Below are 23,460 nucleotides of genomic sequence, written 5' to 3' on the forward strand. Positions count from 1 at the left end.
GTGATAATAGGAGTAGTATTGGGTGTACAATGATGAGGGTAGTAGTAGAGAATGATGGCGTGATAATAGGAGTAGTATTGGGTGTACAATGATGAGGGTAGTAGTAGAGAATGATGGCGTGATAATAGGAGTAGTATTGGGTGTACAATGATGAGGGTAGTAGTGGAGAATGATGGCGTGATAATGGGGGTAGAATTGGATGTACTATGATGAGGGTAGTAGTAGAGAATGATGGGGTATTATTGGGTGTACAATGATGAGGGTAGTAGTAGAGAATGATGGGGTATTATTGGGTGTACAATGATGAGGGTAGTAGTAGAGAATGATGGGGTAGTATTGGGTGTACAATGATGAGGGTAGTAGTAGTAGAGAATGATGGGTAGTATTGGGTGGAGAATGATGAGGGTAGTAGTAGAGAATGATGGTGTGATAATGGGGGTAGTATTGGGTGTACAATGATGGTGTGATAATGGGGGCAGTATTGGGTGTACAATGATGAGGGTAGTAGTAGAGAATGATGGGGTAGTATTGGGTGTACAATGGTGAGGGTAGTAGTAGAGAATGATGGCGTGATAATGGGGGGTAGTATTGGGTGTACAATGGTGAGGGTAGTAGTAGATAATGATGGTGTGATAATGGGGGTAGTATTGGGTGTACAATGATGAGGGTAGTAGTAGAGAATGATGGTGTGATAATGGGGGTAGTATTGGGTGTACAATGATGAGGGTAGTAGTAGAGAATGATGGTGTGATAATGGGGGTAGTATTGGGTGTACAATGATGAGGGTAGTAGTAGAGAATGGTGGGGTAGTATTGGGTGTACAATGATGAGGGTAGTAGTAGAGAATGATGGTGTGATAATGGGGGTAGTATTGGGTGTACAATGATGAGGGTAGTAGTAGATAATGATGGTGTGATAATGGGGGTAGTATTGGGTGTACAATGATGAGGGTAGTAGTAGAGAATGATGGGGTAGTATTGGGTGTACAATGATGAGGGTGGTAGTAGAGAATGATGGTGTGATAATGGGGGTAGTATTGGGTGTACAATGATGAGGGTAGTAGTAGAGAATGATGGGGTAGTATTGGGTGTACAATGATGAGGGTAGTAGTAGAGAATGATGGTGTGATAATGGGGGTAGTATTGGGTGTACAATGATGAGGGTGGTAGTAGAGAATGATGGTGTGATAATGGGGGTAGTATTTGGGTGTACAATGGTGAGGGTAGTAGTAGAGAATGGTGGGGTAGTATTGGGTGTACAATGATGAGGGTAGTAGTAGAGAATGATGGTGTGATAATGGGGGTAGTATTGGGTGTACAATGATGAGGGTAGTAGTAGAGAATGATGGTGTGATAATGGGGTTCGTATTGGGTGTACAATGATGAGGGTAGTAGTAGTATTGGGTGTACAATGATGAGGGTAGTAGTAGAGAATGATGGGGTATTATTGGGTGTACAATGATGAGGGTAGTAGTAGAGAATGATGGGGTATTATTGGGTGGAGAATGATGAGGGTAGTAGTAGAGAATGATGGGGTAGTATTGGGTGTACAATGATGAGGGTAGTAGTAGAGAATGATGGGGTATTATTGGGTGGAGAATGATGAGGGTAGTAGTAGTAGAGAATGATGGTGTGATAATGGGGGGTAGTATTGGGTGTACAATGATGAGGGTAGTAGTAGAGAATGATGGCGTGATAATGAGGGTAGTATTGGGTGTACAATGATGAGGGTGGTAGTAGAGAATGATGGTGTTATAATGGGTTTAGTATTGGGTGTACAATGATGAGGGTAGTAGTAGAGAATGATGGGGTGGTATTGGGTGTACAATGATGAGGGTAGTAGTAGAGAATGATGGGGTAGTATTGGGTGTACAATGATGAGGGTAGTAGTGTCCACCATTGATGAGTTCAGGCTGCATTGATAATCACCTTGATCTCTTTATTGATAAATAAGACACATACATTGTGGGGGCCAAGGGCCCCATATATCACATCTGTCAGTCCGCTCACCTCCCCCCCACCCCCCCATACATTGTCCTCTAGATTATAAAATATGGTGTCACTCCGCTTACGCGTCGCTCAGCCAGTTTCTGGAGATTCAGGAAAGTTCGCTGACAGTGAACACGCCTTCAGGAGGATTGTATTCCTCTTCTGGCTCCATAGAAATGTGTGAGATGAGCAGCAATGGCACATACATATACCATAACGCCTTGATGCACACAAGTGGCGCATTCCTCTGATCCGCCCAGCCTGGGTGGGTGAAGGGTGGGGTAGATGTCTTTGTTGTCCTCAGGAGTCTCCCTGCTGCTTGTTGTTGGTAATCTGGGAACCACATTTATTCAGATCCGTGAAGCTCCTCACCATCTCTGATACGGGGCGGGGGAGGAAGATGCAGAGGGAGTAGACCCGCCCACGAGGTACTGAAGAATATGATATACATGGCGGATGTACGGAGTGGACTGCGCCTTTATTTCAGTTGTGTTGGCTGGAGACCAATGGAAGCTTATGGAAAATCGGCCCCTGTTGGAGGCTTTAAGCGGAGGTGAAAATGGGGGCCTTAAGATATATGCGTCCTGTTCAGTCTCCTCCCACTCTCGGAGCTGCGGTGGTCTCTCCCCTGTGATTGGCCGGAGTTCTTTTTCTGGCTTATAGTTGTCGTACCTTCAGGCTGTGGTCTGGGGGTGTCTGTGGGGTCCCCCAGAGCTGTCATTAGGTTCTGATCGCCGTCTTCCTTTCTCTGTCCTTTCCCTGCCGAGACAAAAAAAGATACATCGTTATTGGGGGGGTGATAGCAGTGATCTCTAGCAGTCTTGTGTAGTGTCTCCTGGTCCATGTTCCTGGTCTTTACAAACTCTTGTAGCATATTTGCAGTCACTGACTGTCTCCTGTAGTATACCTGCAGTCTCTGACCGTCTCCTGTACTACATCTACAACTACGGTCTCATCTTCTTATGAGCACTGGTGTCCCACCACCGTCCCATCTTCTGATAGAAGAACCATTTGTGTCCCACCACCGTCCCATCTTATGATAGTAGAGCCATTTGTGTCCCACCACTGTCCCATCTTCTGATAGAAGAACCATTTGTGTCCCACCACCGTCCCATCTTCTGATGGAAGAACCATTTGTGTCCCACCACCCTCCCATCTTCTGATAGAAGAACCATTTGTATCCCACCACCATCCGATCTTCTGATAGAAGAACCATTTGTGTCCCACCACCGTCCCATCTTCTGATAGAAGAACCATTTGTGTCCCACCACCGTCCCATTTTCTGATAGTAGAGCCATTTGTGTCCCACCACCCTTCCGTCTCCTGATAGAAGAACCATTTGTGTCCCACCACCGTCCCATCTTCTGATGGAAGAACCATTTGTGTCCCACCACCGTCCCATCTTCTGATAGTAGAACCCTTTGTGTCCCACCACCGTCCCATCTTCTGATAGAAGAACCATTTGTATCCCACCACCGTCCCATCTTCTGATGGAACAATCATTTGTGTCCCACCACCGTCCCATCTTCTGATAGAAGAACCATTTGTATCCCACCACCGTCCCATCTTCTGATGGAACAATCATTTGTGTCCCACCACCGTCCCATCTTCTGATGGAAGAACCCTTTGTGTCCCACCACCGTCCCATCTCCTGATAGAAGAACCATTTGTATCCCACCACCGTCCCATCTTCTGATAGAAGAACCATTTGTGTCCCACCACCATCCCATCTTCTGATAGAAGAACCATTTGTGTCCCACCACCGTCCCATCTTCTGATAGAAGAACCATTTGTGTCCCACCACCGTCCCATCTTCTGATGGAAGGATCATTTGTGTCCCACCACCGTCCCATCTTCTGATAGAAGAACCATTTGTGTCCCACCACCGTCCCATCTTCTGATAGAAGAACCATTTGTGTCCCACCACCCTTCCGTCTCCTGATAAAAGAACCATTTGTGTCCCACCACCGTACCATCTTCTGATAGTAGAGCCATTTGTGTCCCACCACCGTCCCATCTTCTGATAGAAGAACCATTTGTGTCCCACCACCCTTCCGTCTCCTGATAAAAGAACCATTTGTGTCCCACCACTGTACCATCTTCTGATAGAAGAACCCTTTGTGTCCCACCACCGTCCCATCTCCTGATAGTAGAGCCATTTGTGTCCCACCACCGTCCCATCTCCTGATAGTAGAGCCATTTGTGTCCCACCACCGTCCCATCTTCTGATAGAAGAACCATTTGTGTCCCACCACCCTCCCATCTTCTGATAGAAGAACCATTTGTGTCCCACCACCATCCCATCTTCTGATAGAAGAACCATTTGTGTCCCACCACCCTCCCATCTTCTGATAGAAGAACCATTTGTGTCCCACCACCGTCCCATCTTCTGATAGAAGAACCCTTTGTGTCCCACCACCGTCCCATCTCCTGATAGAAGAGCCATTTGTGTCCCACCACCGTCCCATCTTCTCATAGTAGAGCCGTTTGTGTCCCACCACCGTCCCATCTTCTGATAGTAGAGCCATTTGTGTCCCACCACCGTCCCATCTTCTGATAGAAGAACCATTTGTGTCCCACCACCGTCCCATCTTCTGATAGAAGAACCATTTGTGTCCCACCACCGTCCCATCTTCTGATAGAAGAACCCTTTGTGTCCCACCACCGTCCCATCTTGTGATAGAAGCAGATTTTTTCTCAGTTCTAGATCCACGTCACCAGCTGGTATTTTAGGAGCCTTCTTCACGAGTGGTGACATTCGAGGCGGTGACGGTTTTGTTGGCCCTTTAAACGGTTGGCCCTGGATGAGAGTGTGGGGCTGCTGTCTGTACTGACACACTAAATCCCCACATTCCTCACCGGGATGTTTACGTGACGCCTCTGGTATTCGCTCTATTTCCACTAACTCACTCTGGAGAAGAACTTTTTTTTTTTTTTTACAATCTACTTAAAAATGGAAAATTTGGGCAAAGTCTCCGCCTGTCCACAAAGCCGTTTTGTCTGAGTGCGGCAGGCGAGCCTTGCGTCCAGGATCCCTCCCGAGGCTCCGGCTGACGGTGAACTGCCAGCATTTATTTCCATTTTATGAGGTTTTTCTGGGCTTCTAGAGTAAATATATAAAGGCAAAAAGTACAGCAAATTACACAGAGCAGAGAATAGTCAAACAGAAAACACGCAGCGCCTCCCGCCAACCCCAAATCATAACAGTCCCAGAGCCAGCGCAAACACCGGGGCTGCCGCAGCCAGGGGAAGGCGGGCACTGACCCCCAAACCAGGAGCAGGTGGCACCCGGATCTCCAGAGGACGCAGTTCAGATTTATACACCTGCTTTACGCACAGTTCCCAGAGTTAATGCCCTAGAAGCAGCCGCTGTAACCCATAGCAACCCCTTACTGGCTCTCGGTCAGTTCAGGCATGGCTTGTGATTGGTCGCTTTGGATAAACGCCCTCTGCGCATCAACATCTTCATTCTCTTGTTAAATCTAGCAGACGGAGGAGTTTGTAAATCACTCTACATGACCACCATGATAAGAAGTACATCAAATCCGTTCATCTCACCTGAACAGACTCAGTACAGCCTTCCTCGCCCCTCTCTGCTTAGTAAATACCCCTCAAGTCATATGCCCGACTCCAGCTAATTTATCCTAACATAGCCAGCTAGAAGGGAACCCGGTTCCTCCTGAGGGTCACACAAAATGAAATCCTCAAGTATTGGCCGCCATTCTGCCCAGAGCTGGCTTGTGCCCCAGGCTGCAAGGGCTGTCCTGGAGCGCTGCAGGGGTAGATTGGGAAGGGCTGTTCTGTAGGGCCGCAGGGGGTTGATCAGAAGAATCTGTCCTGGAGGCTGCCATGGGTTAATTGGAAGGTCCTGTCCTGTAGTGCCATAGGGGGCTAAATGGAAGATGATGATCTTTAGGGCCATGGGGGGAAGGGGTTATTGGAAGATGCTTTCCTGTAGGGCCATGGGGAGCTGATTGGAAGGTGCTGTCCCTGAGAGCTCTTAGGGGTAATTTGAAGGGGTTGTCCTGTAGTGCCATGGGGGGGGGGGGGTAATTGGAAAGGGCTGTCCTTTAGGGCTTTGGGGATTTAATCAGGAGGGCCTGATCTGGAATGTTGAAGAGTGGTTAATTGGAAGGGGCTGTCTTGAAGGGTCATGGAAAGGGATGGAGCTTTTCTGGAGGACCATGGGGGTATAAGTGGCTATCCTGTAGGGTGTTAAGGTAGATCAGAAAGGAATTTTCCAGAAGAGAGGGGAATGGGTAGGTTGGAAGGGGTTGTCCTCTGGGACCCTGGTGGTGGATCGGATGGAGTGGTGTTCTCCGCCCCCATCATGGCTCCGTCTGACCACCTATTTTATTGAGGTGGGTCAGTGTTATGCCGAGTGTCATCTAATATCTGTGGCCACAATGATGTCTGTCATGAAGTCCCCCTGTAGTGAGGCATTCTGGGTAATGCTGGCTAGCCTGCCGCTGATCATCTGTTTTGGCCATTATGGACCTTTTTATGGCCACAAACATTGCAACATCATCCAGTAAATGTGGAAAATTTCCACCTTCCAGAGCAGGTCATCATTCCCGTTATTCCCTTCCCTGCCACCGTCATCCACAATATTCCAGATCTCATCTCTCTCCATCGGTGGAATATTATTCAATCTCCGTGCTCTCAAATATCGGCATCTCCAGACTCCATATTTCCACTCTGCACTGTCGCCTCCCTCAGCCTTCCCTCCAGCAAAACCCGTATTATCTGACCACAACCAGTGCTGGTTATCGTTCTTCAGGGTCATCACATCCAAGGTGCCACTACAACTCCCAGCATGATCACCAGCAATGGGCGGTTTTACTGAGATGGTCACATTAAAGAGACACATTACAACCCCCTCATAAGATTCCCCCCCCCCATCTTAGTTCTGATGGAGAACTTCTTGTGGACCACTGCAGGAAAACACTTTTTTGGAGTTCGAGGTTGGTGGACTCTGTTGGTTGGGTCTGGTTGGTGGACTCTCTGTTGGTGGACTCTGTTGGTTGGGTCTGGTTAGTGGACTCTCTGTTGGTTGGTGGACTCTCTGTTGGTTGGGTCTGGTTAGTGGACTCTCTGTTGGTTGGTGGACTCTCTGTTGGTTGGGTCTGGTTGGTGGACTCTGTTGGTTGGGTCTGGTTGGTGGACTCTGTTGGTTGGGTCTGGTTGGTGGACTCTCTGTTGGTTGGGTCTGGTTGGTGGACTCTGTTGGTTGGCTCTGGAGCCCAAAATGTATTTGTCAAGGAAAGAAAATTACATTTGGGGAAAAAATCGTTGTTTCGAAATAACGCAAAAAAAAAACTATAAAAAATTCTAAACGGGTGACACATTAGTAACACCAGGCCGATGTTGGGTAGAGGGTTGGCGTTGGTCATCAAGCTGTTTGGCGGGTGCTGAGCAGTGGGGGGTCATTCCCCTGTGTAGTGGAGGGGTGATGGACAGAGTGTGACCCCCTGATACCCAGCTCACGTGGTTCTGTTGTTGGTGTATGGTGCGGTTTTGGTGGAGTCATTGGATTTATAACCGGGACCAGTGCCAGAATCGGAGTCTTCGCTAACCGTAGAAGTTCTTATTGGTGACCCGGCTCTGTATTACAGCCAATGTATTTCACATTCGCCCCCCAATATGACCATTCCCCGGCTCGCCTTAAATTGGCCTCTTCCATATAGTCCACTGACCTTTAACAGCCAATCGGATTTCAATGAAGTGATATCGGCTTCTGTCGCCCAATTGCTTTGTTTATATGTATATAGATAGAAGGTGAGGCTCCTCAGATAGGAGGCCCAGGAGACGGGACATGTTCATATAATTCTCCTATATCTCCTTATCATGAGTTCCCCCCATACACCATACTTACCCCCCCCCCCCCCCATCATATAATCGGAGGGTTTGTATCATTCAGACCATTGTGTGTGGAGGCCATTATTCTGTATAATATTGGAGGACGCAGTGAGATGAGGATTATTATTATTCTGTATAATATTGGAGGACGCAGTGAGATGAGGATTATTATTATTCTGTATAATATTGGAGGACGCAGTGAGATGAGGATTATTATTCTGTATAATATTGGAGGACGCAGTGAGATGAGGATTATTATTCTGTATAATATTGGAGGACGCAGTGAGATGAGGATTATTATTATTCTGTATAATATTGGAGGACGCAGTGAGATGAGGATTATTATTATTCTGTATAATATTGGAGGACGCAGTGAGATGAGGATTATTATTCTGTATAATATTGGAGGACGCAGTGAGATGAGGATTATTATTATTCTGTATAATATTGGAGGACGCAGTGAGATGAGGATTATTATTCTGTATAATATTGGAGGACGCAGTGAGATGAGGATTATTATTATTATTCTGTATAATATTGGAGGACGCAGTGAGATGAGGATTATTATTATTCTGTATAATATTGGAGGACGCAGTGAGATGAGGATTATTATTATTCTGTATAATATTGGAGGACGCAGTGAGATGAGGATTATTATTATTCTGTATAATATTGGAGGACGCAGTGAGATGAGGATTATTATTCTGTATAATATTGGAGGACGCAGTGAGATGAGGATTATTATTCTGTATAATATTGGAGGACGCAGTGAGATGAGGATTATTATTCTGTATAATATTGGAGGACGCAGTGAGATGAGGATTATTATTCTGTATAATATTGGAGGACGCAGTGAGATGAGGATTATTATTCTGTATAATATTGGAGGACGCAGTGAGATGAGGATTATTATTCTGTATAATATTGGAGGACGCAGTGAGATGAGGATTATTATTATTCTGTATAATATTGGAGGACGCAGTGAGATGAGGATTATTATTCTGTATAATATTGGAGGGCGCAGTGAGATGAGGATTATTATTATTCTGTATAATATTGGAGGACGCAGTGAGATGAGGATTATTATTATTCTGTATAATATTGGAGGACGCAGTGAGATGAGGATTATTATTATTCTGTATAATATTGGAGGGCGCAGTGAGATGAGGATTATTATTCTGTATAATATTGGAGGATGCAGTGAGATGAGGATTATTATTCTGTATAATATTGGAGGACGCAGTGAGATGAGGATTATTATTCTGTATAATATTGGAGGACGCAGTGAGATGAGGATTATTATTATTCTGTATAATATTGGAGGACGCAGTGAGATGAGGATTATTATTCTGTATAATATTGGAGGACGCAGTGAGATGAGGATTATTATTATTCTGTATAATATTGGAGGACGCAGTGAGATGAGGAGGATTATTATTCTGTATAATATTGGAGGACGCAGTGAGATGAGGATTATTATTATTCTGTATAATATTGGAGGACGCAGTGAGATGAGGATTATTATTCTGTATAATATTGGAGGACGCAGTGAGATGAGGATTATTATTATTCTGTATAATATTGGAGGACGCAGTGAGATGAGGATTATTATTCTGTATAATATTGGAGGACGCAGTGAGATGAGGATTATTATTATTCTGTATAATATTGGAGGACGCAGTGAGATGAGGATTATTATTCTGTATAATATTGGAGGACGCAGTGAGATGAGGATTATTATTATTCTGTATAATATTGGAGGACGCAGTGAGATGAGGATTATTATTCTGTATAATATTGGAGGACGCAGTGAGATGAGGATTATTATTATTATTCTGTATAATATTGGAGGACGCAGTGAGATGAGGATTATTATTATTCTGTATAATATTGGAGGACGCAGTGAGATGAGGATTATTATTATTATTATTCTGTATAATATTGGAGGACGCAGTGAGATGAGGATTATTATTATTATTCTGTATAATATTGGAGGACGCAGTGAGATGAGGATTATTATTATTCTGTATAATATTGGAGGACGCAGTGAGATGAGGATTATTATTATTATTCTGTATAATATTGGAGGATGCAGTGAGATGAGGATTATTATTATTCTGTATAATATTGGAGGACGCAGTGAGATGAGGATTATTATTATTCTGTATAATATTGGAGGACGCAGTGAGATGAGGATTATTATTATTCTGTATAATATTGGAGGACGCAGTGCGATGAGGATTATTATTATTCTGTATAATATTGGAGGACGCAGTGAGATGAGGATTATTATTATTCTGTATAATATTGGAGGACGCAGTGAGATGAGGATTATTATTCTGTATAATATTGGAGGACGCAGTGAGATGAGGATTATTCTGTATAATATTGGAGGACGCAGTGAGATGAGGATTATTATTATTCTGTATAATATTGGAGGACGCAGTGAGATGAGGATTATTATTATTCTGTATAATATTGGAGGACGCAGTGAGATGAGGATTATTATTCTGTATAATATTGGAGGACGCAGTGAGATGAGGATTATTATTATTCTGTATAATATTGGAGGACGCAGTGAGATGAGGATTATTATTCTGTATAATATTGGAGGACGCAGTGAGATGAGGATTATTATTCTGTATAATATTGGAGGACGCAGTGAGATGAGGATTATTATTATTCTGTATAATATTGGAGGACGCAGTGAGATGAGGATTATTATTATTCTGTATAATATTGGAGGACGCAGTGAGATGAGGATTATTATTATTCTGTATAATATTGGAGGACGCAGTGAGATGAGGATTATTATTCTGTATAATATTGGAGGATGCAGTGAGATGAGGATTATTATTATTCTGTATAATATTGGAGGACGCAGTGAGATGAGGATTATTATTATTCTGTATAATATTGGAGGACGCAGTGAGATCCGATTTAGAAAACTGTCTGCACGGTGAAGTGTCTGAATATTTGAGAAATACAGGGGGGGGGGCAAATCAGAGTATTTACTTTTAAATATAAATAAATATAACAGGCAGCGAAAGGGAGGGAAGCTTTTGCCGTAATGCGTCGTCTAGTTCGGTTGGCATCGGTAAAAAATCTTTCATGGGTATGAACATCTAAGCACGGGATATGGGGGATTAATGATCAGCTGGTGTGCATAGTGATGTACGTGGCTTTCACTCATCATATGGGGGTCTATAAATGGTAAACGGATTTTATGAGGTCTGGTTCCTGGTTGGGGACAGATCAGTCTGTAGGGGGGTCTGGTTCCTGGTTGGGGACATGTAGGGGGTCTGGTTCCTGGTTGGGGACAGATCAGTCTGTAGGGGGTTTGGTTCCTGGTTGGGGACAGATCAGTCTGTAGGGGGTTTGGTTCCTGGTTGGGGACAGATCAGTCTGTAGGGGGTTTGGTTCCTGGTTGGGGACAGATCAGTCTGTAGGGGGTTTGGTTCCTGGTTGGGGACAGATCAGTCTGTAGGGGGGTCTGGTTCCTGGTTGGGGACAGATCAGTCTGTAGGGGGTCTGGTTCCTGGTTGGGGACAGATCAGTCTGTAGGGGGTCTGGTTCCAGGTTGGGGACAGATCAGTCTGTAGGGGGGTCTGGTTCCTGGTTGGGGACAGATCAGTCTGTAGGGGGTCTGGTTCCTGGTTGGGGACATGTAGGGGGTCTGGTTCCTGGTTGGGGACAGATCAGAGTCTGTAGGGGGTCTGGTTCCTGGTTGGGGACAGATCAGAGTCTGTAGGGGGGTCTGGTTCCTGGTTGGGGACAGATCAGTCTGTAGGGGGGTCTGGTTCCTGGTTGGGGACAGATCAGTCTGTAGGGGGTCTGGTTCCTGGTTGGGGACAGATCAGTCTGTAGGGGGTCTGGTTCCTGGTTGGGGACATGTAGAAGGTCTGGTTCCTGGTTGGGGACAGATCAGAGTCTGTAGGGGGGTCTGGTTCCTGGTTGGGGACAGATCAGAGTCTGTAGGGGGTCTGGTTCCTGGTTGGGGACAGATCAGAGTCTGTAGGGGGGTCTGGTTCCTGGTTGGGGACAGATCAGAGTCTGTAGGGGGTCTGGTTCCTGGTTGGGGACAGATCAGTCTGTAAGGGGGTCTGGTTCCTGGTTGGGGACAGATCAGAGTCTGTAGGGGGTCTGGTTCCTGGTTGGGGACATGTAGGGGGGGTCTGGTTCCTGGTTGGGGACAGATCAGTCTGTAGGGGGTCTGGTTCCTGGTTGGGGACATGTAGGGGGGTCTGGTTCCTGGTTGGGGACAGATCAGTCTGTAGGGGGTCTGGTTCCTGGTTGGGGACAGATCAGAGTCTGTAGGGGGTCTGGTTCCTGGTTGGGGACAGATCAGAGTCTGTAGGGGGTCTGGTTCCTGGTTGGGGACATGTAGGGGGTCTGGTTCCTGGTTGGGGACAGATCAGTCTGTAGGGGGTCTGGTTCCTGGTTGGGGACAGATCAGTCTGTAGGAGGTCTAGTTCCAGGTTGGGGACGGATCAGTCTGTAGGGGGTCTGGTTCCTGGTTGGGGACAGATCAGTCTGTAGGAGGTCTGGTTCCTGGTTGGGGACATGTAGGAGGTCTGGTTCCTGGTTGGGGACAGATCAGTCTGTAGGGGGTCTGGTTCCTGGTTGGGGACAGATCAGTCTGTAGGGGGTCTGGTTCCTGGTTGGGGACAGATCAGAGTCTGTAGGGGGTCTGGTTCCTGGTTGGGGACATGTAGGAGGTCTGGTTCCTGGTTGGGGACATGTAGGAGGTCTGGTTCCTGGTTGGGGACAGATCAGTCTGTAGGGGGGTCTGGTTCCTGGTTGGGGACAGATAAGTCTGTAGGGGGTCTGGTTCCTGGTTGGGGACATGTAGGGGGTCTGGTTCCTGGTTGGGGACATGTAGGAGGTCTGGTTCCTGGTTGGGGACAGATCAGTCTGTAGGGGGGTCTGGTTCCTGGTTGGGGACAGATCAGAGTCTGTAGGGGGTCTGGTTCCTGGTTGGGGACTGACCCTTCATGTTGCCCTCACACATGCATATCGCTGCTATAGTGTATTCCTATTCCCGGTTCCTTCTGTGTCTCGTCTTCCACATTCACTTCAGTCATTCCCTTGTTATTCCATCCTGATTACAGCGGGAAGTCCCCTTTTATTAGGTGACGTAATCAGGAGGACCTGTCAGTATGAATATGGAGAGCTTATCCTATACATTACTCCTAATTTCCTGTCCTGTACAAGGTTGGATCTACCAGGATTGAGCCCCATCACTACTGGAAGTCTTCATACTGCGAGGGTAATGGGGTGTACGAGTGTCAGGTGAGCCTCGGGAAATGGGGTGTATGAGTGTCAGATGAGCCTCGGGAAATGGGGTGTACGAGTGTCGGATGAGCCTCGGGAAATGGGGTGTACGAGTGTCAGGTGAGCCTCGGGAAATGGGGTGTACGAATGTCAGGTGAGCCTCGGGAAATGGGGTGTACGAGTGTCAGATGAGCCTCGGGAAATGGGGCGTACGAGTGTCAGGTGAGCCTCGGGAAATGGGGCGTACGAGTGTCAGGTGAGCCTCGGGAAATGGGGCGTACGAGTGTCAGGTGAGCCTCGGGAAATGGGGCGTACGTACGAGTGTCGGGGTGTACGAGTGTCGGGGTGTACGAGTGTCACATGAGCCTCAGGAAATGGGGTGTCGGGGTGTACGAGTGTCGGGGTGTACGAGTGTCGGGGTGTACGAGTGTCGGGGTCTACGAGTGTCGGGTGAGCCTCGGGAAATGGGGTGTACGAGTGTCAGATGAGCCTCGGGAAATGGGGTGTACGAGTGTCAGGTGAGCCTCGGGATATGGGGCGTACGAGTGTCAGGTGAGCCTCGGGAAATGGGGTGTACGAGTGTCAGATGAGCCTCGGGAAATGGGGTGTACGAGTGTCAGATGAGCCTCGGGAAATGGGGTGTACGAGTGTCAGATGAGCCTCAGGAAATGGGGTGTACGAGTGTCAGATGAGCCTCAGGAAATGGGGTGTACGAGTATCGGGTGAGCCTCAGGAAATGGGGTGTACGAGTGTCAGGTGAGCCTCAGGAAATGGGGTGTACGAGTATCGGGTGAGCCTCAGGAAATGGGGTGTACGAGTGTCAGGTGAGCCTCAGGAAATGGGGTCTACGAGTGTCAGGTGAGCCTCAGGAAATGGGGTGTACGAGTGTCAGGTGAGCCTCGGGAAATGGGGCGTACGAGTGTCAGGTGAGCCTCAGGAAATGGGGTGTACGAGTGTCAGGTGAGCCTCGGGAAATGGGGTCTACGAGTGTCGGGTGAGCCTCGGGAAATGGGGTGTACGAGTGTCGGGTGAGCCTCGGGAAATGGGGCGTACGAGTGTCGGGTGAGCCTCGGGAAATGGGGCGTACGAGTGTCGGGTGAGCCTCGGGAAATGGGGCGTACGAGTGTCGGGTGAGCCTCGGGAAATGGGCCGTACGAGTGTCAGGTGAGCCTCGGGAAATGGGCCGTACGAGTGTCAGGTGAGCCTCGGGAAATGGGCCGTACGAGTGTCAGGTGAGCCTCGGGAAATGGGGTGTACGAGTGTCAGATGAGCCTCGGGAAATGGGGCGTACGAGTGTCAGGTGAGCCTCGGGAAATGGGGCGTACGAGTGTCAGGTGAGCCTCGGGAAATGGGGCGTACGAGTGTCAGGTGAGCCTCGGGAAATGGGCCGTACGAGTGTCAGGTGAGCCTCGGGAAATGGGGTGTACGAGTGTCAGATGAGCCTCGGGAAATGGGGCGTACGAGTGTCAGGTGAGCCTCGGGAAATGGGGCGTACGAGTGTCAGGTGAGCCTCGGGAAATGGGGCGTACGAGTGTCAGGTGAGCCTCGGGAAATGGGGCGTACGTACGAGTGTCGGGGTGTACGAGTGTCGGGGTGTACGAGTGTCACATGAGCCTCAGGAAATGGGGTGTCGGGGTGTACGAGTGTCGGGGTGTACGAGTGTCGGGGCGTACGAGTGTCGGGTGAGCCTCGGGAAATGGGGCGTACGAGCTGATTGGTTGTTGCCTAACCGACCTAAGAGCACTGACCAGTGAAATGATTGGTGGGGATCGGGCACAGAGATGGGCGAGGGTCGGGCACAGAGATGGGCGAGGGTCGGGCACAGAGATGGGCGAGGATCGGGCACAGAGATGGGCGAGGATCGGGCACAGAGATGGGCGAGGGTCCGGCTCACAATACACGGGACTTCATAGGGAAGGTATTCTAGGTGGTCCCACATTTTGGTGTCTGTAGGAAGATGTTCTGTAGCCTCTTTGGTAGAGAGAGGGGCACCGGGGTACAACTGAACCCCGTGTCCCCCTGACAGAACTCTGTGCGGGTCATTGAGTTGGTAAATGGTTTGAATTAAGAACCAGCCGGCAGTTCTCTGCGGAGGGATCAGAAAACAAAAGCAATCACATGATTGGCTAATCACGGATGACATCACTGGTTTCCATTGCTTGTGTGTTCTACGTCTGGAACATTTATGTCAACTTCACCTCATCGCAGAGGATGGTGAAAAGGGGGGCTGAGTGCAGATCTGGGGTTGGGATGGTGAAGAGGGGGGCCGAGTGCAGATCTGGGGTTGGGATGGTGACGAGGGGGGCGAGTGCAGATCTGGGGTTGGGATGGTGAAGAGGGGGGCCAAGTGCAGATCTGGGGTTGGGGTCGTGAAGAGGGGGGCCGAGTGTAGATCTGGGGTTGGGGTGGTGAAGAGGGGGCCCGAGTGCAGATCTGGGGTTGGGGTGGTGAAGAGGGGGCCGGAGTGCAGATCTGGGGTTGGGGTGGTGAAGAGGGGGGCCGAGTGCAGATCTGGGATGGTGAAGAGGGGGGCGAGTGCAGATCTGGGGTTGGGATGGTGAAGAGGGGGGCGAGTGTAGGATCTGGGGTTGGGATGGTGAAGAGGGGGGCCGAGTGCAGATCTGGGGTTGGGATGGTGAAGAGGGGGCCGAGTGCAGATCTGGGGTTGGGATGGTGAAGAGGGGGGCGAGTGCAGATCTGGGGTTGGGATGGTGAAGAGGGGGGCCGAGTGCAGATCTGGGGTTGGGGTGGGTCACTCTGTCTGTAGATACTTGCAGGGAGATCTCTGGAGATCAGGGCTCCTCTGACCCTATACAGGCCTAGCTGTAGACCCCTCTGGGGAAGTGAGGGTACCTCTTCTAGTGTCGGGTGCAGGTCTCGCCTCTGAGATGATGTCACCTTCCTGACCTCACAGAGTGTACATTAGATGGAGGTCAGAAGGTTCGTAGAATGATCCTGACGTTATCATGTCGGGTTGTTTTCAATAGAGCGAGTATTCTTATGGCGCACTCAGGCACCCCAAACCCCCAGGGTCTTGTGGGAAAAGCGACAGACTCTCCAAAATGTTTCTGTTTTGGGGTGTCAGACACTTAACCTTTAAGGTGGCCATAGATGGATGGAGGTTCAGCAGAGACCGTCTGAATTTTCATGCATGTGTGGTCCCTTCTTCGGTGATCTGTGTATTCTGACAGTGGAGGTGTCTCCCAGCTGTCAGGATAGTACAGAGGAGAGGATCACCAACCACCACAAATGTGTGACTGAGAATGAAGCACGTGTGACCAGCTTTAGATCATTCATGTAGGAGGTGTCACCATGGGTCACATTGATCCTCTCCAGTTTAATGATTGGAGGAGAGATAAATCCCTCACCTGGGGTAATACCACTTCCTATACCTCACATGTAGGAAACGGTCCAAGACTGAGGTCAGATCTCTGGGGAGGAGATCTCACTTCCCATTTCTCACCCAGTCTGGTGCCCAGTTCTAAGGACCTATCTCTGGGAAGGAGGTACCACTTTTTACCCCTCGCCTGAGTCATGTGTACTTCTGAGGTCAGATCCCCGAAGGGAGACGCCACTTCTTACCCCTCAGCCGAGTCACGTGTCCGTCATTCAAGTCAGCTCTCTGAAAAGGCGACACCACTTCCTATCCCTCACCTGAGTCATGTGTCCTTCTGAGGTCAGATCTCCGGAAGGGAGACGCCACTTCTTACCCCTCACCCGAGTCACGTGTCCGTCATTGAGGTCAGATCCCCGAAGGGAGATACCACTTCCTATCCCTTACCTGAGTCACGTGTCCGTCATTGAGGTCAGATCCCCGAAGGGAGATACCACTTCTTACCCCTCACCTGAGTCACGTGTCCGGGTATTGGATTTTGGGGCAGAGCTTTTAAGGTCGGAACGAATTCTAATTATAAGAGATGCGATCTGAGGAGGCCGCAGTGTACATTCCCCTCGCCGCGATATACTGTTATGGTAGCGCTTTGTGTTTTTTACGGTCTCTCCTGCAGAGCGCACTGGTCTGTGGCCTGGAAATAATTTCCCGACATCTGTTTTTTATGAAGTGTTTTCTCAGACTGTAACTTGTTCTGATACCTGTCGGCTAATTATTAGCGCTGTAATATGAGCGCGGTATTTTACTCACCAGCTTCCTTTGGTTGCTGAGGCAGAAGGTGCAGATCTGCTTGGGTTGGCCTGGCTCGCTCTCTCGGTGTTTGGGGCTGCTAGTGGTTGGGTGGTGATGCTGGTAGTAGGGACTGCTGGTGTGGCACGGCTGCCCGTCTCCACAAGTGTCTCCGAGGAGTAATACGTTTCCTAGGTGGGAGATGTAGCTGGACGCCAGGCGTAGAGTCTCTATTTTGCTGAGCTTGCGGTCGGCGGGCTCTGTGGGAATAAGCGTGCGCAGGGCGGTGAAGGCGCTGTTGACGCTGTTCGTCCTGTCCCTTTCGCGGGCGTTGGCCGTGTGGCGTTGTCGCGGTTCTCGCGTCTCTTGCTGCAGTCGTGAACACTTCTTGTCTCCTCTCCTGCCACTCCTGTCCATCGAGTGGTGAAAAGCTTTATCGCCGCACCCCGAACTGTCGCTGCCGCTTTCGTCGTCGTCGGAAAGCATGCTGATGTCGGGGTACAGAAAGCGGGCAGGTGGGGCATGGCGCAGCATCGCAAAAGACATGGTGATGGTTGACCGCCAAATATATATTGTTTTTAAGTTGCAGACTCTTCGCTGTCCCGGCGTCTCGCGTTGTCCACGTCTATCTGCGGTGACCTTCTCATGTGACCACTATGGTGACTCTGAGATGTCGCAGCCTTGTGTCAGCATCCTCGCCTGAGCGCGCCTCTTGCCTCGTCTCTCACACGTGTGGAGTGTGTCTGGCGGGGCTGCAACTGTGATTGACTTTTTATAGTGACCCTTGAGATTGAGTCTGGTCCTCCCTCAGCCGGCAGCAGACACGGGTAGGGGGGGGGGCTCCATCGGAAGCTGGATGAAGGGGGAGGGAGTCCCCAGACGGCTGTGGGATTTAACAGCCTAGACTGGCCTGTGCTGCCTAACGAGACGCAGCCTTAACCCTTCCCCAACATCTGCATCCAGCTTGTGTATCGGGGAAGTAAATCCAGGCCATGAAGTCTCTAGATGAGAAACCCGCCGCCAGAACAGAACCAAGGCATAGAAAATCCAGGCTCAAACTTGCTGAACAATCGGCAACCAACCGAGGCGCCCGTCTACTCGTGGGTGACCAACGCACAATGCCAGCTTGTGTATCGGGGAAGTAAATCCAGGCCACGAAGTCTCTAGATGAGAAACCCACCGCCAGGAGAACAGAACCAAGGCATAGAAACACATAGAAAATCCAGGCTCAAACTTACCGACCAATCGGCAACCAACCGAGGCACCCGTCTACTCGTGGGTGACCAACGCACGATGCCAGCTTGTGTATCGGGGAAGTAAATCCAGGCCATGAAGTCTCCAGATGAGAAACCCACCGCCAGGAGAACAGAACCAAGGCATAGAAACGCATAGAAAATCCAGGCTCAAACTTACCGACCAATCGGCAACCAACCGAGGCACCCGTCTACTCCTTCTGGGTGACCAACGCACGATGCCAGCTTGTGTATCGGGGAAGTAAATCCAGGCCATGAAGTCTCCAGATGAGAAACCCACCGCCAGGAGAACAGAACCAAGGCATAGAAACGCATAGAAAATCCAGGCTCAAACTTACCGACCAACCGGCAACCAACCGAGGCGCCCGTCTACTCGTGGGTGACCAACGCACAATGCCAGCTTGTGTATCGGGGAAGTAAATCCAGGCCACGAAGTCTCTAAATGAGTAACCCGCCGCCAGGAGAACAGAACCAAGGCATAGAAACACATAGAAAATCCAGGCTCAAACTTACCGACCAATCGGCAACCAACCGAGGCGCCCGTCTACTCCTTCTGGGTGACCAAAGCACGGTGCCAGCTTGCCATGGTATACGGGCCATAGCCCACTATTCTGACCCGGCCATTCCCCCAAGAACACTGCGGCATCATGGTGGACTTTGTCGGGGTCTCAATGCTCTATATCAGGGGTCTCCAAACTGCGGCCCAAGGGCCAGATGTGGCCCTTTGCTAGCCTTTATCCGGCCCTTGGGGCAAAATTCCTCCCACTGATAGAAGGCACTATTCCTCCCACTGGACCACTATATTCCACGGATACCAATGATGGGATACTATCCCTCTTACCAATAGGGACAATACTTCTCCTCCTATTGACCACCAACCCTTAAGGCCATATTTATTCTCACTGATGCCGGGCCCGTGACATTTCCTGCCCCTGCTGGCCACAATCCGGCCCTCCTAAAGTCTGAAGGACAATAAAGTGGCCCTTTGTTTGAAAAGTTTGGAGACCCCTGTTCTATATAGACCGCTACAGTTGTGCTAAAAAGTTTACCCTCCCCCCCCCCCCCCCCATATTTCTTTTATTTGATATTCGGCGCAATCGTAAAACAAAACATAGTAATAGAAATGCCCCTGTTCAAAAGTCTGCACCCCCCCTTAGTTCTTAACCACTTACCCCCCGGACCATTTGGCTGGACAAAGACCAGAGGACTTTTTTTGCGATTTCGGCGCTGCGTCGCTTTAACTGACAATTGCGCGGTCGTGCAACGTGGCTCCCAAACAAAACTGACGTCCTTTTTTCCCCACAAATAGAGATTTCTTTTGGTGGTATTTGATCACCTCTGCGGTTTTTATTTTTTGCGCTATAAACAAAAAAAGAGCCAGAATTTTGAAAAGAAAATGCAATATTTTTTACTTTTTGCTATAATAAATATCCCCCAAAAATATATTAAAAATAAATTCTCCTCAGTTGAGTCCGATTCGTATTCTTCTACATATTTTTGTTAAAAAATGGGCGCAAACTTGTGCGGGCGTAACGTATCTCATTTACGTTACGCCGCCGCAAGTTTTTCAGGCAAGTGCTTTATTCACAAAGCACTTGCCTGTAAAGTTGCGGCGGTGTAGCGTAAATCACCCGGCGGAATTCTAATTCGGCGGGTAGAGGGCGTGTTTCATTTAAATGAAGCGCGCCCCCGCGCCGAACGAACTGCGCATGCGCCGTCCCTAAAATATCCCAGTGTGCATTGCTCTAAATGACGTCATTGGTTTTGACGTGAACGTAAATGACGTCCAGCCCCATTCACGAACGACTTACGCAAACGACGTCATTTTATAAATTTTCGACGCGGGAACGACGGCCATACTTAACATTGGCTGCGCCTCATAGACCCAGGGGCAACTTTACGCCGGGAAAAGCCTAACGTAAACGTCGTAACTTTACTGCGTCGGACGCGCGCACGTTCGGGAATTCGCGTATCTAGCTAATTTGCATACTCAACGCGGATTTCGACGGAAGCGCCACCTAGCGGGCCAAAAAAAATGCAGTTAAGATCCGATGGCGTAAGAGACTTACACCTGTCGAATCTAATGGATATCTATGCGTAACTGATTCTAAGAACCAGGCGCATAGATACAACGGCTCAATGCAGAGATACGACGGCGTATCTGGAGATGCGTTGTCGTATCTCTTTTGAGAATCCGGGCCCTAGCGTTTACAAAATAGGGGATAGTTTTATGGCATTTTTATTAATATTTTTTTTTTATTAGTAATGGTGGCGATCAGCGTTCTTTTTTTTTTTTTTATCGGTACTGCGACATTATGGCGGACACTTCGGACACTTTTGACACATTTTTGGGACCATTGTCATTTTCACAGCGATCAGAGCTATACAAATGCACTGGTTACTGTAAAAATTACACTGGCAATGAAGGGGTTAACCGATAGGTGGCGCTGAAGGGGTTAAGTGTGTCCTAGGGAGTGATTTTAACTGTTACGGGGCGTGGCTACAAGTGACATGTCACCGATTGCTGTTCCCGATGAGAGGGAGCAGACGATCAGTGTCCTGTCACTAGGCAGAACAGGGAGATGCCTTGTTTACACTGGCCTCTCCCCCGTTCTGCCGCTCTGTGACACAATCGCTGGACACCATCGGACATCTAGTCCCGCGGGAACAGTCACGGCGCTCGTGGCAGGGGCGCAGTGGGAATTTTAAAGTGACATAAATATATATACGTTGCTCTGCCCAGCCGTGCCATTTTTCAGCCGGCGATTCCCCTACACCAATGTTTCTCAGCTCCAGTCCTCAAGGTGCCCGAACAGGTCAGGTTTTCAGGATTTCCCTTGGATGAAACGGCTGTGGTAATTACTAAGGCAGTGAAACTGATCAAATCCCCCTGTGCAAAATAATGGCTCGGTATCAAGAGACCCCCCCCCCAAAAAAAACATTTCCACTTAAGACGTGATTGAAAAGCACTTACTGGCATATTTAAGGCTTTGGATATCGTCCTATATCCTTTTTCACCTTTATAAAACTCTGTTACCCTGTTACGCAGGTCTTTTGACAGTTCTTTTTTGCTCCCTATGGCTCGCCTGCTCAGTGCATCCTCCATGAGAGCGAACAATCTCATTGTCCATTTATAGACGGACACCACCCCCTGCCCCCCCCCCCCCCGTACCATCGCTATGTTTTCCCGGCAGGTGCCAGTGGCATGTCTGATGAAAGAGAACCTGTCACCTAAAAATCATCACATAGGAGACTGTGATGAAAAAAGTTAAACAAAAATCAATAGTTACACCCAAGCACATAACATCCCCCTCCCCCAATATATATATTTTTTCAGGCCCCCCACATATATGCATGTACACGCACAGGTCGCGACACCAACGCCTTGCGATACACGTCGCATATTGCTGCGCATATCGCATAGTCGGAGGCGGGCAGCACAAGGTGGAGGGCAGAACATGTTCACTGCTTCCCTGAACTGCTCGCCGGCCCCTGAGTTGTACTGGGCGGCCCCCCGAGTTGTACTGGGCGGCCCCCCGAGTTGTACTGGGCGGCCCCCTGAGTTGTACTGGGCGGCCCCCTGAGTTGTACCGGCCGGCCCCCCGAGTTGTACCGGCCGGCCCCCCGAGTTGTACCGGCCGGCCCCCCGAGTTGTACCGGCCGGCCCCCCGAGTTGTACCGGCCGGCCCCCTGAGTTGTACTGGCCGGCCCCTGAGCATTCCAGAGTGAGAGCGATAATTCTAGCAGCAGACCTCCTCCCTAATACTAAACTGATACCTATAGGGGGGGGTTTAAAGCGTCACCGCTACAAAATATCGGGTACTAAAGTTTGTCGCCATTTTACGGGGCGCAAATTTAAGGTTTGCCATGTTGGGTATCAATTTACTCGGTGCAACTTCGGCTTTTATATTTTACTAAACATACGGGTTGTTTATTGTGTTTGTGTGCCTGAAAAATTCCCTTCAGTGTGTTTTTTTACTGAGCCTTTGCGGTAATATTGTGTGACATTGGAACTGCCGCTATTTTATTCTCTAGGGGTGTCTTATTTCAGAAAATATTTCCTGTTTGGCCTAAAATTATTATTTTGTTTTTTAAAAACACAAAAATTGGCTCCGGCAGCAAATGGGTTAAATAAAAGACAATTCTTTGGCGCGATCGGTCCTATTTTCAATATCAATGCCAAAATGTACGGACTTTGCTCAGATGGGATTTTCATGTGTTTGGATCTGTAACGCGCCGTACGCTTCCTCCAGGGTGATGGGCCGTTATCGGTAAAGACATGGTCTCTCCACTCCCTTATGTGCCAAATGCTATTATTGAGTTGTCCTATGAGCAGATAGCGATGGGCCCTCCGTAATGCTGGGCCCCTCTGACTGTAGGCACATCTAATAGTCCCCCCCCCCATAGTCCTCCCCCCCCCCACATGTTACGCCGGCTCCCGAGTTGTAGTGGCCGGCCCCCCGAGTTGTAGTGGCCGGCCCCCCGAGTTGTAGTGGCCGGCCCCCCGAGTTGTAGTGGCCGGCCCCCCGAGTTGTAGTGGGCGGCTCCCCGAGTTGTAGTGGGCGGCTCCCCGAGTTGTAGTGGGCGGCTCCCCGAGTTGTAGTGGCCGGCCCCCCGAGTTGTAGTGGCCGGCCCCCCGAGTTGTAGTGGCCGGCCCCCCGAGTTGTAGTGGGCGGCTCCCCGAGTTGTAGTGGGCGGCTCCCCGAGTTGTAGTGGGCGGCTCCCCGAGTTGTAGTGGGCGGCTCCCCGAGTTGTAGTGGCCGGCCCCCCGAGTTGTAGTGGCCGGCCCCCCGAGTTGTAGTGGCCGGCCCCCCGAGTTGTAGTGGGCGGCTCCCCGAGTTGTAGTGGGCGGCTCCCCGAGTTGTAGTGGGCGGCTCCCCGAGTTGTAGTGGGCGGCTCCCCGAGTTGTAGTGGGCGGCTCCCCGAGTTGTAGTGGGCGGCTCCCCGAGTTGTAGTGGGCGGCTCC

The 23,460-nt window shown here is 49.5% G+C and overlaps 2 protein-coding genes across 2 annotated transcripts in view; one reads left to right on the plus strand and one right to left on the minus strand.

Annotated features, from left to right (window-relative positions):
* Positions 1 to 23,460, plus strand: part of BOP1 (BOP1 ribosomal biogenesis factor) — an 80,293-nt gene that overhangs the window by 50,833 nt on the left and 6,000 nt on the right. The window lies entirely within an intron of this gene.
* On the minus strand, positions 1,918 to 18,033 carry SCX (scleraxis bHLH transcription factor). Its single transcript, XM_040334354.1, has 2 exons — positions 17,263 to 18,033; positions 1,918 to 2,747 (listed from the first exon to the last, which is right to left on the minus strand). Exons 1-2 carry the CDS (start codon positions 17,785 to 17,787, stop codon positions 2,709 to 2,711), a joined length of 564 nt encoding a protein of 187 aa, XP_040190288.1. The 5' UTR covers positions 17,788 to 18,033; the 3' UTR covers positions 1,918 to 2,708.

Source organism: Rana temporaria, assembly GCF_905171775.1.
Source record: "Rana temporaria chromosome 5 unlocalized genomic scaffold, aRanTem1.1 chr5z, whole genome shotgun sequence".
Lineage (NCBI taxonomy): Eukaryota > Metazoa > Chordata > Amphibia > Anura > Ranidae > Rana > Rana temporaria.